The sequence below is a fragment of the Wolffia australiana genome, chromosome 11 (genome assembly GCF_029677425.1).
Source record: "Wolffia australiana isolate 7733 chromosome 11, ASM2967742v1".
In the NCBI taxonomy this organism is placed as follows: Eukaryota; Viridiplantae; Streptophyta; class Magnoliopsida; order Alismatales; family Araceae; genus Wolffia; species Wolffia australiana.
Window position 1 is genome coordinate 4,206,801 of NC_135845.1, and position 13,272 is coordinate 4,220,072.

Consider the following 13,272-nt stretch of genomic DNA (forward strand, 5'->3'; position numbering starts at 1 on the left):
GACGACCCGGCGCCAAGAAGGCCTGAATCGACCCGCCGATGCCAGCTGATTCGATTCCGTCAGCCGACGCTGGTCAAAGCAGTTGTCATTCAACCTCTGCCGATCAGCCAGCATCAGTCAACTCGATGCTGGTCAACTAGATGCAGATCGACCGACGCCCATCAACCGGCGCGCATCAATCTGACGCTTGTCGACTCGCAAGCCAACATCCACGCCGCGTCCTCGTCTCCTCTAGACCGCCCAGCCGCACGAGTTGTTGCCGACGGTCACATTGGCCGCGCCCCACCGTTGAGGCATCCTACTCGCTCGTATCTGCCAACAGACCCCAACGGCGCCGATCTCAGGGCCGTGTCAGCCAGATTTAGAGCATGCTTGAGTGGAAGGTACACCTCATGTCGTTCCTCCTCGTTCCATCCTTCACCCTCCACCGATCGCTCTTTGGCTCCTCTCCATCGCACCCGCTCCGGCTGCCGTATCGACGAACTGCCTGCATGATGAGTTGCCCGACAACGAGGTATGCCCTCTCTCCGCAGCTTGTTATTTTACCTTTTGCAATATACCTTTGTCTTGACTCCACCGCGCTCAGGCTAGGTAGGTGAGAGAGGAAAGAATTGAGAGAAAACTACGAATTCAAGTGAGCACCTTACCGATACGGACGAGTTTGTCTATTAGTGCGAGCCCTACGGATTGATTATGTTCGACGCCGTAGTGGCCTTCGTCCCCTCTGATGAGGCTCGAGTGGCCACAGTCACGGTCACCTGGTGACCTCTTCGGATCACGGAGCTCGACATCTCCCTCGAGTCAGAGCCTGCACGTGCAACACGTAGGACGCATCATTCATCGTGCATCATAGTTACATATACCCGTTAGGGTTCACCCATTCGTCGGATGACGACGCCATTGACGTCCGACACCCCTATCTAGGTACCGAGCCATCATCCTTGGTACCGACCGGAGGACGTCCTCGATGAGGTCCGGCATCAAATTGGTATCAGAGCATTGTCTCGATACCCGTCCAGACGACGACACCGTCGTCGTCCAGCATCACCTACAACACCTATATTCAAACTCTTTCTTTCTCTCTTTTGATCTTCTCTTGTATTTCTGCTCCCAAATTGTTGTTTTTGGTCTCGCACATCAGATTTCTATGATCCACTCTTATTCTATGTTTTATTGAGATTCTTGGAGCAAATCCCTAACTCAGCCCACGAGGTTTTTATGATCTTCACTGTGTTTGATATGAATTCCTCAAACTTTTTCTCAAGGTAAAACGGTGACCAGGTTATGGTTATCCTAGATGGCCAGGTTTCTAACATATTAAATCAATTCCCTTTGAATTTTTTCCCAGTTATGCCCTCTCCATTTCTCACTTCTTTATCTTGTGTTATGACACTCATGTATTTCATTTTTAATTACACGGTAGATGCAGGCATAAGCTTGTATAAATAAAATAAGACTATTCCTCAATTTTAATGTATCTCGTCTTATTATGTGATTTTTTATTCATGAACTTTTATCTTCACCAAAATTCATCTACTGCGGTGCAAAAATATATGAGATTTTTAGGAAGTTCATTTATTATCAATGAGATGTTTCTCAAAAAAATTAAGATCATAACTATTTGATCAGGTTTGATGAGGCCCCCAACCAATGTTTATATATCTATGTAACTGTTGCACTAAACATAAAGTCAAGTTTCTATAGAACTAAAATAGATTTTAACTTTAATATATTGTTCGCGATAAAATGGTGGGACTTTCATGTATAATCTTGAATGGTAAAAGAAGAATGGAATAATTTCTTAAGTCATTTTACATGATAACTGAACTATCAAGGATTATTTTTCAACCTCTTTAAGGAGATAGGGTTGTATCAATGAGGAATTTATTCAGTATGCACTCATGATAAAAAGAGTGATTTTATTGCGTCCATTAAATCAAATATCATGACTTTTAACCCTAAAAAATCAAAATCAATATTTTAAAAGGCTTCCATTTTATAGAACTAATATAGTTGAATAAACTTTTGAGATGAAAAATCTTAAAGATAAACATTCACTTTTTATGGGATTACCCTTTTGTTGATTCTATTTTTGAATATTTTCTAAAAAAATATTTGAATAAAAAGCAAGATATGATGAATATTCTATATAAGAAGGAAAGTGATCATGAAAAATGCTATTGAAAGAGAGTTCAAGTAAAGTTCGAAGGAAAAGTGAAGCAAATAGATGAATATATGTAATCATATATGATAAAAATATGAAATAAAAATAAATCGATTATGGAAAATATGAAGCCAAAGAGTCACTTCAATTCTTAAAAATTATTTTAAAAGGTGATTATTTCTATATTCTTTTATATTTCTGTTTAGATACTTTCCATACAAAATGTACAGAAGATAAATAATGTAACTTTTTATCGAATTGAGAAAAATCCAATCAATTAATGTGCTGAGATTCTATGATGTCAATCTCCATATGTGACTCATATATAAAAATATCACAATTCAATTGCGTCTTTTAGATACAGATGATAAAGATTTTATGTTTTATTGGCAGTTAAAGTATAAGATTTTGAGAATGAAGGATAAGGAAACTAGAAGGTACCAACAAGGGCCCCAATCTGATCTTACATGATCCAAATATGTTTTAATGTGATCTTAACTTTTCTTTGTCAACTCTAGGCTTTATAAGGCTTGCTTGGCTGAGGGCCAGATGAGTATAATCATTGCATGTTTGAGGTTAACCTTGGTTATATGACCAATGCTGAACAATAATGTTGTAAGGCCAACAAGACAAGTATATTGTGTCTTCCAATGAGTTAATAGAATTACAAAGCTAAGGATGAGCCGGTCTTTACCAGATTAGAAGACTCTTGATGCTTGGAACCCTCATTTATACATATGTATACAGCGAGTTAGGTGAATTTCTGTTTTTCATAAGAATTGAATGGAAGAAATGTTAAATACTTAGATTTTCAAACTGAAAACTATCAGTTAGAGATTTGGACTGAGAAATTAATTGCTAAAGTAGGAAAAAATTGAAGATGATTAAATTTGAATTCTACTTTTAATCCAACCCCCACAATACGTTGACTTCTTAAGCATTAAACTGAACAATTATTTGAGAGAGCCAATTCACTTTGCTTTTGTATTAGCTAACCATATGAGTCAACGAATTGGGAATGCATTAAGAGTTTATAAACTAGCCATTAGGTCACATAATCCCATTTTGGTTGGAATGGTTGACCTAGTAGTGGTTATAGTACCATTTCTTGTTTTTGTTTATTGGAATGGATGTAATAGTATTGATCGGTTGGGTGTGTTTATCAAAGTTTTTAATTTATTACAAATTATTTAAAAAACAGTATGAGGGAGAACAAAATGTAGGTTAAATCCTCAAATACCAAAATGCATCAAATTTTGTAGATTAGTAGTTCATGAACAATATTCATTAATATCTAATGAGCCGATGAGTTTTAAATCATCCATGTTACAATCCTTAAATATGCCAATTCTGATTTTATGCTTTCGTCGTATAATGTAGAAAACTCGTACAATATCATAGACTGGTTATTGGCTCATTTTTTTCTCAAATTCAAGGGGTTAATCGTCAAACTCATAGACTTTTTCCGCTAAACTGGCGATATATTTACTGAATAAAATATTTTATTATTAGACATTTTCTGAGAAAGAGAGAAATAAATAATGAAAAAGAGAGAGAGAAGAGAGAAGAGAGACAAATGTTAGCAAGATAGACTGGCAGAGAAAGAAGATTGGAGAAGAGAGAGATATAGAGATAAAATAAGAAAGACATAGAGAAAGGGAAATATATAATGAAAAAGAGGAGAGAGAGAGAGAGAGAGAGAGAGAGAGAGAGAGAGAGATACAGAGACAGAGACAGAGGCACAGAGAGACAGACAGAACGGGATAGACGCAGACATCTATTAAGATAGTGAGAGAAAGTGACGCAGAGATAGCGATAAATTGATATGGAGACTGATATAGATAGAGAGAGAGTGTGTGATATACATAGACAGCGTGAGGATGAAAAACACGAAATAGATAGAGAGACAGATAGAGAGTAAGAGAGAGAGATGATAGTGAGAGATTGACAGATAGAGGTCGAGTAAGAGAGACGAAGAAAGAGAGAAAGAGAGAGAGAGAGAGAGAGAGAATAAAATGATAAAGAGACCGATAAAGAGAGTGAGAGAACACAGACGGAGACAGAGGAAGAATGAGAGAGAAGCAGAAATAGGGAAGAGAGAGGAGAGAGAAAGGTGAGTGAGAGACTAATGACAGTGATAGTGCGCGATACAGACTTCAGAGACAGACACAGAGAGATGTAGAGGCAGACAGAGAGAGATAATGACAGCGAGATAAATAAAGATATGAAGATAATGGGAGAGAGAGATAACGACAGCGAGATAAATAAAGATGAAAAGATAGTGGAAATAGGAGAGAAAATGATAGTGAGATAAATAGATATATAGAAAGATAGTGGGAGAGAGAGAATCCGAGAGACCCAGAAAGAAATAGAAATACAGAGAGAGAATGAGAGAGACGCAGAAAGAAAAAGAACTAGAGAGAGGAGGAGAGCATTAAATTATAGCAAGACAGACAAGGATAAAGAGAAAGTGAGAGACAGCGACTCAGAAGACAGGCAGAGAAGGATAGAAAATTAGAGAGAGAGAGGGACAGAAAATAATACAATGACAGATAGAGATTAAGAGATACTGTGAGATACAGAGACAGAGACAGAGAGATTGAAAGAGACAGGGAGATATAGAGAGAGAGAGAGATAGAGATAGTTAGAGAGAGAGTTAGAGAGAGAGATGGGTTCGTTAGCACCTGGAGCTTCCCTTGGGCTAGCAAATTATGAGATATTCTCAGCTTGACTTCCATAACGAGTAATGGCAGCGCTTGACTTACGACACCGTCACCAATGGCCAATCATACAGCGCAATGCTTGGCCCCTAATACATGAACAGCGGACGATAATTGCGCACAAGGAAAAATCGAGATGGAATTACAGTAAAAACCATGCTCAACGGAGATATCTCAGAGCTCCTGCTTCAACTGGTTACATCGCACCGGGCCTGCAAGAAGATAATTATAAACATGGCTTATAAGTAAACATGTACAAAGATTGCTGGAATTCCGTGCATAAATTTTTGTAGCGTGATAAAACTAATATGTCGAATACAAAGAAATATACACAGGTGGACTGAGAATTACAAGTAGGTGTACATGAAAATTTGAAAAGAGAGATTCTGAATTTATGACTAGAAATAAACATATGTATAGATAGGAGATGTGTACACGTTCTGAAATACATACATATCAAGTGATAAATGTAAAGAAATTGAGACATTTAGATATCTGTATACACAGATTCATAGATATAAAACAATACTCTCTTATATGTCTACTATCCAGAAATGAAGACAGACGCGGTATTATCTACTCTCCCATCTGCTTCCGTATGTGTAAAGATAGGATAGGGAGAGGGTATAGTTGTGCGGAAAATGGATATAAATGCAGCTCTAGCGAGAGACATTGTGCAGTGATAGAAAATAGAAGCGTAAATAAAGAGATGGATATAGATATTTGGAAATAAAGATAATGGAGTTGTATACATGTAGAACGACATAATATAAGGCGAGAAAATATATAGAAGAGATAAAAGAGAGAGCAAGATAGTGAGAGAGTTAAAACAGAGAGAGAAAGACCGAGCCAGAGAGAGATAGAGCGAAAATAAGAGAGAACGAAAGAGAGAAAATGAAAGAGGAAGCGCGACAGAGAGGGATGAAGAGAGAAAGAGAGAGAGAGAGAGAGAGAGAGAGAGAGAAAGAGGATGATAAAGAAAGAGAGAGAGAGAGAGAGAGATGATGATAAAGAAAGCGAAAGACAGATAAAAAAGAAATTTTCGAGATAGAAATAGAGAGAAAGAGAAAGAAAGTAGTGAGAAAGAAGAGAGAGAGAGAGAACAGAGAGAAAGAGACAGGAACGGAGAGAGAGAGAGAGATAGAAAAGGAGAGAGAAGACGATGGAGAAATAGGGAGAGAGAGCAAGAGAGCAAAAAGAGAGAAAAAGATGGAGATAGAAAAAGAGAGAGAGAGAGAGAGAGAAAGATAAAGATAGAAAAATAGAAATAGAAGATAGTGAAAGAAACAGGGCGAGAAAGATAGAGGCAGAAAGATAAAAGAGAGAAACAGAAAGATAGAGAGAGAGAGATAGGAAAGAGAGACAGAGAGAAAAAAAAAGAGAAAGATAGAGAAATCAGGAGAGAGAGAGAGAGAAAGATAGAGATAGAAAGAGAGATAAAAGAGAGAAAGAGAACGATGGAGAAAGAAAGAGAGAGAGAGAGATAAAAGAGAGAAAGAGAACGATGGAGAAAGAAAGATAGAGAGAGAGAGATAAAAGAGAGAAAGAGAACGATGGAGAAGGAGAGAGAGAGGGATAAAAGAGAAAAAGAGAACGATGGAGAAAAAAAGAGAGAGAGAGAGAGAGAGAGAGAGATAATAGAGAGAGAAAGATAAAAATAGAAAGAGAGAGAGAGAGAGATAAAAAAGAGAAAGATAAAGATAGAAAGAGAGAGAGATAGATAAAAAAAAAGAAAGATAGAGAAAGAAAAAGAGAGAGAAAGAGAGACAGAAAGATAGAAAAAGAGAGATGGAGACAGAAAAAGAGATTTTTATAGGAAAAAACAGAGAGAGAAAGAAAGACAAAGATAGAGATAGAAAGAGGAGAGATAAATAGAGAAGGAGAGAAGGAAATAGATATAAAGATAGAAAAAGAGAGAGAGAGGAACAGAGATAGCGAAAGAGAAATAGAGAGATATAGTAAGAGAGAAAGACAGACAGAGACAGCGATAGGGAGAAAAAAAAGAGGAAGAAAGAGAGAGCGAGAGGAGACAGAAAAAAAGAAAAAAAAGAGGGAGAAAGAGAGATAGAGAGAGAGAGAAAGAGAGAAACAGAGAATGAGAGAGTGATAGAGAATGAGAGAAAGAAAGAGAGAGAGAGGTAAAAACAGAAAGGGATCCAATAAGGAGAGGGAAAAGGAAAAAGAAAGGGAGGGAGAGAGAAAATAAATAAAGAGAGAGAGAGAGAGAGAGAGAGAAATAAAGAAAGAAAGGGAGATAGAGATAGAAAAAGAGAGAGGGAGAATGAGAGCGAAAGAGAATGAGAGAGTGATAGAGAATGAGAGAAAGAAAGAGAGAGAGAGGTAAAAACAGAAAGGGATCCAATAAGGAGAGGGAAAAGGAAAAAGAAAGGGAGGGAGAGAGAAAATAAATAGAGAGAGAGAGAGAGAAAAATAAAGAAAGAAAGGGAGATAGAGATAGAAAAAGAGAGAGGGAGACAGAGACAGAGGGAGAATGAGAGCGAAAGAGAATGGGAGAAAGGGAGAGAGGGAGAGAGAGAGCAGCTCCACCAGCAGAAAGAAAACAATAAAGAAAGCGCGATCAAGATAGAAAAAGGGAGAGATTTATATAAAAGCCGAAAGCGATAAAGAAAGACCAAAGAGAGAGAAATATAAATAAACAAGAGAGAAAGAGACAGAAAAGAGAGACCGAGAGAGACAAATGAGAAAAGAGAGAAAAAAGAAAGATAGAATAAAGAAAGAAAGGGAGATAAAGAGACTGTAAGGGAAAGAGCGAGAGAAAGATAAATACAGAAAGAGAGAGAGAGAGGGAGATAGAGAGAGGGCAAGGGAAAGAGAAAGAAAGACAAATAGAGAAAAAGAAAAATGAAATAAATAAAGGGAGATAGAGAGAGAAGAAGGGATAGAGAAAAAAAAGAAATAAAGAAAGGGTGAGAGAGAGAAAGAAGAGAAGGGCGAGAGAGAGAGAGAGAAAGATAAATAGAGAAAGGGAAAAAAAAAGAAATAAAAAAAGGGCGAGAGAGAGAAAGAAGAGAAGAGAAAGAGAGAGAGAGATAAATAGAGAAAGAGAGAAAAAAAGAAATAAAGAAAAGGAGATAGAGAGCGGGAAATGGAAAGAGAGAAAAAGTTAAAAAAAGAAATAAAGAAAGGGAGATAGAGAGAGGGAAAGAGAGAGAACGATAAGTAGAGAATGAAAGAGAAAAACAGAAATATCGAACGGAAGATGAGCGAGGGGTGAGAATGAGAGAAAGGGAGGGGGGGGAGAACGAGACACAGAGAGAGAGAGAGAGGGGGAGAATGAGACAGAGTCAGAGAGAGAGAGAGAGGGGAAGATAGAGAGAGGGCGGGTGGGGGAGAGCGAGTCAGAGAGAGAGAGAGAGAGAGGCAAAGAAAGAGACATAGATAGAGGGGAGAGAGGGGGGGGAGAACGAATCAGAGAGGGAGATAAAGAAAGAGACAGAGAGAGAGAGAGAGAGATAGAGGGGGGAGAACGAGGCAGTGAGCGCGAGAGGGAGACAAAGAAAGAGACAGAGAGAGGGAGAGTTAGAGAGGAGGGGGCGAGGGGGGAAGGGAAAGAGAGAGAAAGAGGGAGACAAAAAAAGAGACAGAGAGAGGGAGAGAGAGAGGGGAAGGGAGAGAGAGAGAGAGAGAGAGAGAGAGGGAGACAGAAAAAGACAGAGAGAGGAAGAGAGAGAGAGAGAGAGAGAGGGAGACAGAAAAAGACAGAGAGAGGAAGAGAGAGAGAGAGAGGGAGAGAGAAAAAGACAGAGAGAGGAAGAGAGAGAGAGAGAGAGAGAGAGGGAGACAGAAAAAGACACAGAGAGGAAGAGAGAGAGAGAGAGGGAGACAGAAAAAGACAGAGAGAGGAAGAGAGAGGGAGAGAGAGAGGGAGACAGAAAGAGGAAGAGAGGGGGGAAGGGAAAGAGAGAGAGAGAGGAGGGGGAGAGATAGGGGAAGGGAAAGAGAGAGAGAGGGAGAACGAGTGAGATAGAGAGAGAGGGAGCCAGAGAAAGAGACAGAGGAGGGAGAAAGAGAAAGAGACAGAGAGAGAGGGAGAGAGAGAGGGAGCCAGAGAACGAGACAGAGAGAGAGGGAGAGAGAGAGGGAGCCAGAGAAAGAGAGAGAGAGAGGGGAAGGGAAAGAACGAGTCAGAGATAGAGAGAGAGAGAGGGAGAGAGAGAGGGGAAGGGGAAGAAGGGGGAGAAAGAGAGACAGAGATAGAGAGAGGGAGAGAGAGAGGGGAAGGGGAAGAAGGGCGAGAAAGAGAGACAGAGATAGAGAGAGAAAGAGAGACAGAGATAGAGAGAGGGAGAGAGAGAGGGGAAGGGTAAGAAGGGCGAGAAAGAGAGACAGAGATAGAGAGAGAAAGAGAGACAGAGATAGAGAGAGAGAAAGAGAGACAGAGAGGGGCAGAGATAGATAGAGATAGAGAGAGAGAGAGGGAGACAGAGAAAGAGAGAGCTGCAGCGATAGCAGCAGAAGGTAGCAGAAGTAGCAGACCTGAATTGACGGACCCGACTAGGCTAACGCGAGACCGCCCCGTCAACACTGCCTCCTCCACCAATTCCTCCCCCCGCCACCACCCCGTCCCGTCTCCCCCAATCTGCTGCTGTTCTTGCGGCCTTCCATGATCAACCCACCACGAAGAACACTGCTCCTGACCGAAAACCAAACAATCTCCATCAAATCTCCACCCATCGATCATCAATCCCATCCATTTTCCCCCATTTGATCAATCTCCTACCTCGGTCGAACCCAGTTCTCCGACTAATCTAACATTCCCATTTGATCAAACCCAGATCTCCGATTAATCAAACATTCCCATCTGATCGATCCTTGCCCATTTGATCAATTCACAACTTCGATCGAACCCAGTTCGCCGATTAATCTAACATTCGCATTTGATCGATTCGTGCCCATTTAATCAATCTTCTACCTCGATCAAACCCAGTTCTCCGATCGATCTAACATTCCCATCTGATCGATCCGTACCCATTTGATCAATCTACTACTTGAATCGAACCCAGTTCTCCGATTAATCTAGCATACGCATTTTGATCGATCGATCAATCAAATATTCCCATCTGATTGGGTCTAGAAGAAGATTACTCACCGCAGAGAGAAATCCGTCCAGCGCGCTGAATTTCATCCTCGGGTTCGTCGCCGCCAGCCGCATCGACAAGAACTGCGACCGGATAAGAAGAGGAAGAGGAAGAACAGGGCTTTGGATCGATCAATCAATCAGCAAGATCTTCCTTTTTTTTCATCATCGTACCTCAACCTGCCGCTGTAGAGACTGTACGTGGTTGATGATTTCGTCCAGCACCAGCGCCGTCCCCGAGATCTGACACAGAATCACGAAAACCCACGAGTAATTTCCATTAATCTTTGCGCTGAATGACGAAAGTGTTCATCATCGTCTTTCAAAATCACAGGTTAGTAGTTGTAATCTTCGTCTTAAAACCGCATAAGCGAGAAGAATTTTGGGGGAAAAATCCGTCATCGTCAACCTCCGGATTATACTGGAAGATGATGATTTTTGCATCGTCAGCGTTAATTCGTCATCATCTGGACTGATTATGAACAAAAAAAATGATGAAATTCCGAATGGGGAAGAAGGGAGTGGGCCCGAAAGGCGATTGAACGGTAGCTTTCGTCGAAATCCGCCGAGATTCGAGGGACCGCAGCGCAATCTCCGGCCATGAATGCCGACACAGTAATCCTCCAAGAACCGAACGAGAAATTCGCAAAAAAGGAGAAGAAGAAGAGAAGAAATGAGCACCTTGCTACACCCGGGGACCAGTTCTTGAAGAAGCTTCATCCGGGCGTTAATCTTCTCCCTCCTCGCCTAACACGCAATTAAAACACCCCCAATCATCGACCAAATCGACGGATTTCGCACTAATCTTACTTCAGTTCGTACTCTCTCAGCCAAACTGTGGCTGTCCGTGGCCTGCCCCCGCCGAGCCCTGACATGAACATAGGGAAGTTCGTCTCCGTTCTCCGAGCTGCTCTTCGATCTCTTCTTCTTCGAAACCTTCAACAAAACCCTCTCCAAAGGTCAATCATTCAAAAACTCGATCAAATCAAACAACCGCATGACCACATTACCTTGCTCTTCTCCGATTCTTTGTTCTTCGAATCCGGCTTCTGGAGCGGCGATTCATCGAAGGAGGAGATTCCGGCGAGAATCTTGGATTCTCCATCGGGGAAGGTCGAGAAATCGCCGGCGGCCTGGTCGTGAAGAAGTTGCATTGCTTGATCGGGCGCCATGGCGAGGAGCTCGGTGAAGGAGCTCGCGTTGTCCCTCATCAGCCGTTGGATCTCCTCCTGGAAGCGCATCCCACCGTCGATCTTGGTAGAATTTCCCGAACTGGCGCCCCAAATCGCGCAATTCTCACCGCATTTCGGAGGAGAAATCGAAGCTCGCGGGAAGAACTGAAGAACAGAGAAGAACTGGAGAAGGTTGAGAAGGGGGGGTGTATTAGAGAAGATGAGGGGGCGGACACCGCCGTTTCGATATTTGTGGAGATGCCCCTGGGGGAGCGTACGGGGGGGCGGTGCGTGGCGATGCGTACGCGCAGGGCGGGGACCGGACTCGGCTGGGCCTAGCGGGCCGGCCGACGCGTCATTTTCCGAAGCATTAAATGGCGCCTGACTGGGCCGGCCCGGCGGACCGGGCCGGGTTAAATTTCGCGGGACACGTGTCCCTCTTCCGCCCAGTTCTGACCGTACTCATCGCGCAAAAAACTGTACTAGGACTGGACGGATGACGGATGGATTTTCGTTGTCGTCTATCATTTTGTGTGGGAAGGAGAGCAGAGGAAGATGACTGAGAGGAAGACAGAAGTGGGAGAGGGAGAAATGATGGATGACAGATGACGGGTAGTTTTCGTCAGCTGTGTTCTTTTTTCTGTAGAATTGGAAGAGGGAGGTATGATGGATGACAGATGGCGGGTAGTTTTCATCGTCTGTGCTCTTTTTTTGTAGAATGGGAAGAGAGAGAGAGAGAGAGAGAGAGAGATGACGAAGAGATAGAGAATTGGGAGAGGGAGAGGTGGTCAACTGATCGAAAGTGCAAGATTCTTGAGGCCATGTTAAAATTAGTGGGGCATTGGTTATCATTTTTTATCATGTTAAAGGTTCATCGACAAAGCCGTGCGGACAGTCCATTAGTGGGGTTGAACACAGATGATGAATCACTTTTCGTCATCGGTTATCATTTTTTGTGATTTTTCTTCATTAGCCATTCTTCATCTGTTTGTGACTCGGGAATGTCCGTTTGTGCAACCGAACGGGCGAATGTGCATTTGTGCGGTGCAGTGCAAAATTCTCACACCGTACCGCACACTATTTTCGCACAACGCACCGCACATGGGTCTATGCGGTGCGAAGATGTCCAATTGTGCAAATTTTTCAAATTGCGCACCCCCCCCTCCCCATCTGCGCCCCCCCAGCCGCCCACCCCTCCCTCCACCCACCCCCCGCCCTCTCGCTGATGACCGTGGGCTATCTCCACCCCTCCTCCGTCGGAGGTGGGCTTGCCGTCCTGCTCGCCGTCAACGATCGCAGGCTCGGCCCCACTGGGCCTTCCTCACCCTTCCCAACGGCAGCCTCTTCTTTGCCATCGAGTTCAGCATGGACCTCAGCTTCGTCATCGCCGCCGTCGCCGCCGACCTCACCGTCAACCTCAAGAGCGTCGACCCAGTCTACTCCGGGGTCGACTACAACGGTGTCGTCTTGCTCCTCCGCATCTTCGTCTCTGCCGCCACCTCCTGCCCTATCGACCCCGCCGTCTCCCTCCGCATCAACCTCTCCTACTTCGTTAACGACTTCAAGTCCGTGCACTTCTCCACCGCTACCCAGGCCAGCACCGAGGCCCACAACATCCGTAGTTGAACCTTCTCCTCCGCCGCCCAGGCCGCACCGCCCACCCTGGCAGACTCTGCTTCCTCCAACCCTTGCGCCAGAAACGAGATCTGCCGACAGAGACCCGGGGTGGTGGCCGGAGTGGCCACTAGCAGCACATTCTTCCTCGCCACCGTCGCCGGCATCGTCGTGTGGGCGACCCGACGGCACCGCCCTGGCCCTGGCGATCGAGAGCTGTGCAAATTTGTGCGATGTGCAGTGCATATTTCCGCACAAATCTGCACCACACATCGCACGGAGCTTCCTGTGCGGTCAAAAACTTGCTTAGTCGGTGAAAATTTTTGCACCACACCGCACACCCTTCTCTATTTGTGATGACGAAGAGAAAGAGAGAGTTGAGAGAGGGAGAAGTAGTCAAGTCATTAGTAAAGCGCAAGATTGTTAGGGTCGTATTAAATTTCGTGGGCCGCGGGCATTGGGTGCAACTCTTATCCATTAGCCAGGCCAGTTCTGACAGTACCC

General features: G+C 43.3%; 1 protein-coding gene across 1 annotated transcript; it reads right to left on the reverse strand.

The window, feature by feature from the left end:
- Positions 1–4,873: 4,873 nt before the first annotated feature.
- Positions 4,874–13,041, reverse strand: LOC144709587 (uncharacterized). Its single transcript, XM_078583162.1, has 8 exons — positions 12,427–13,041; positions 10,993–11,418; positions 10,805–10,918; positions 10,664–10,729; positions 10,157–10,225; positions 9,995–10,066; positions 9,382–9,538; positions 4,874–5,096 (listed from the first exon to the last, which is right to left on the reverse strand). Exons 1-8 carry the CDS (start codon positions 13,039–13,041, stop codon positions 5,059–5,061), a joined length of 1,557 nt encoding a protein of 518 aa, XP_078439288.1. The 3' UTR covers positions 4,874–5,058.
- Positions 13,042–13,272: the final 231 nt, after the last annotated feature.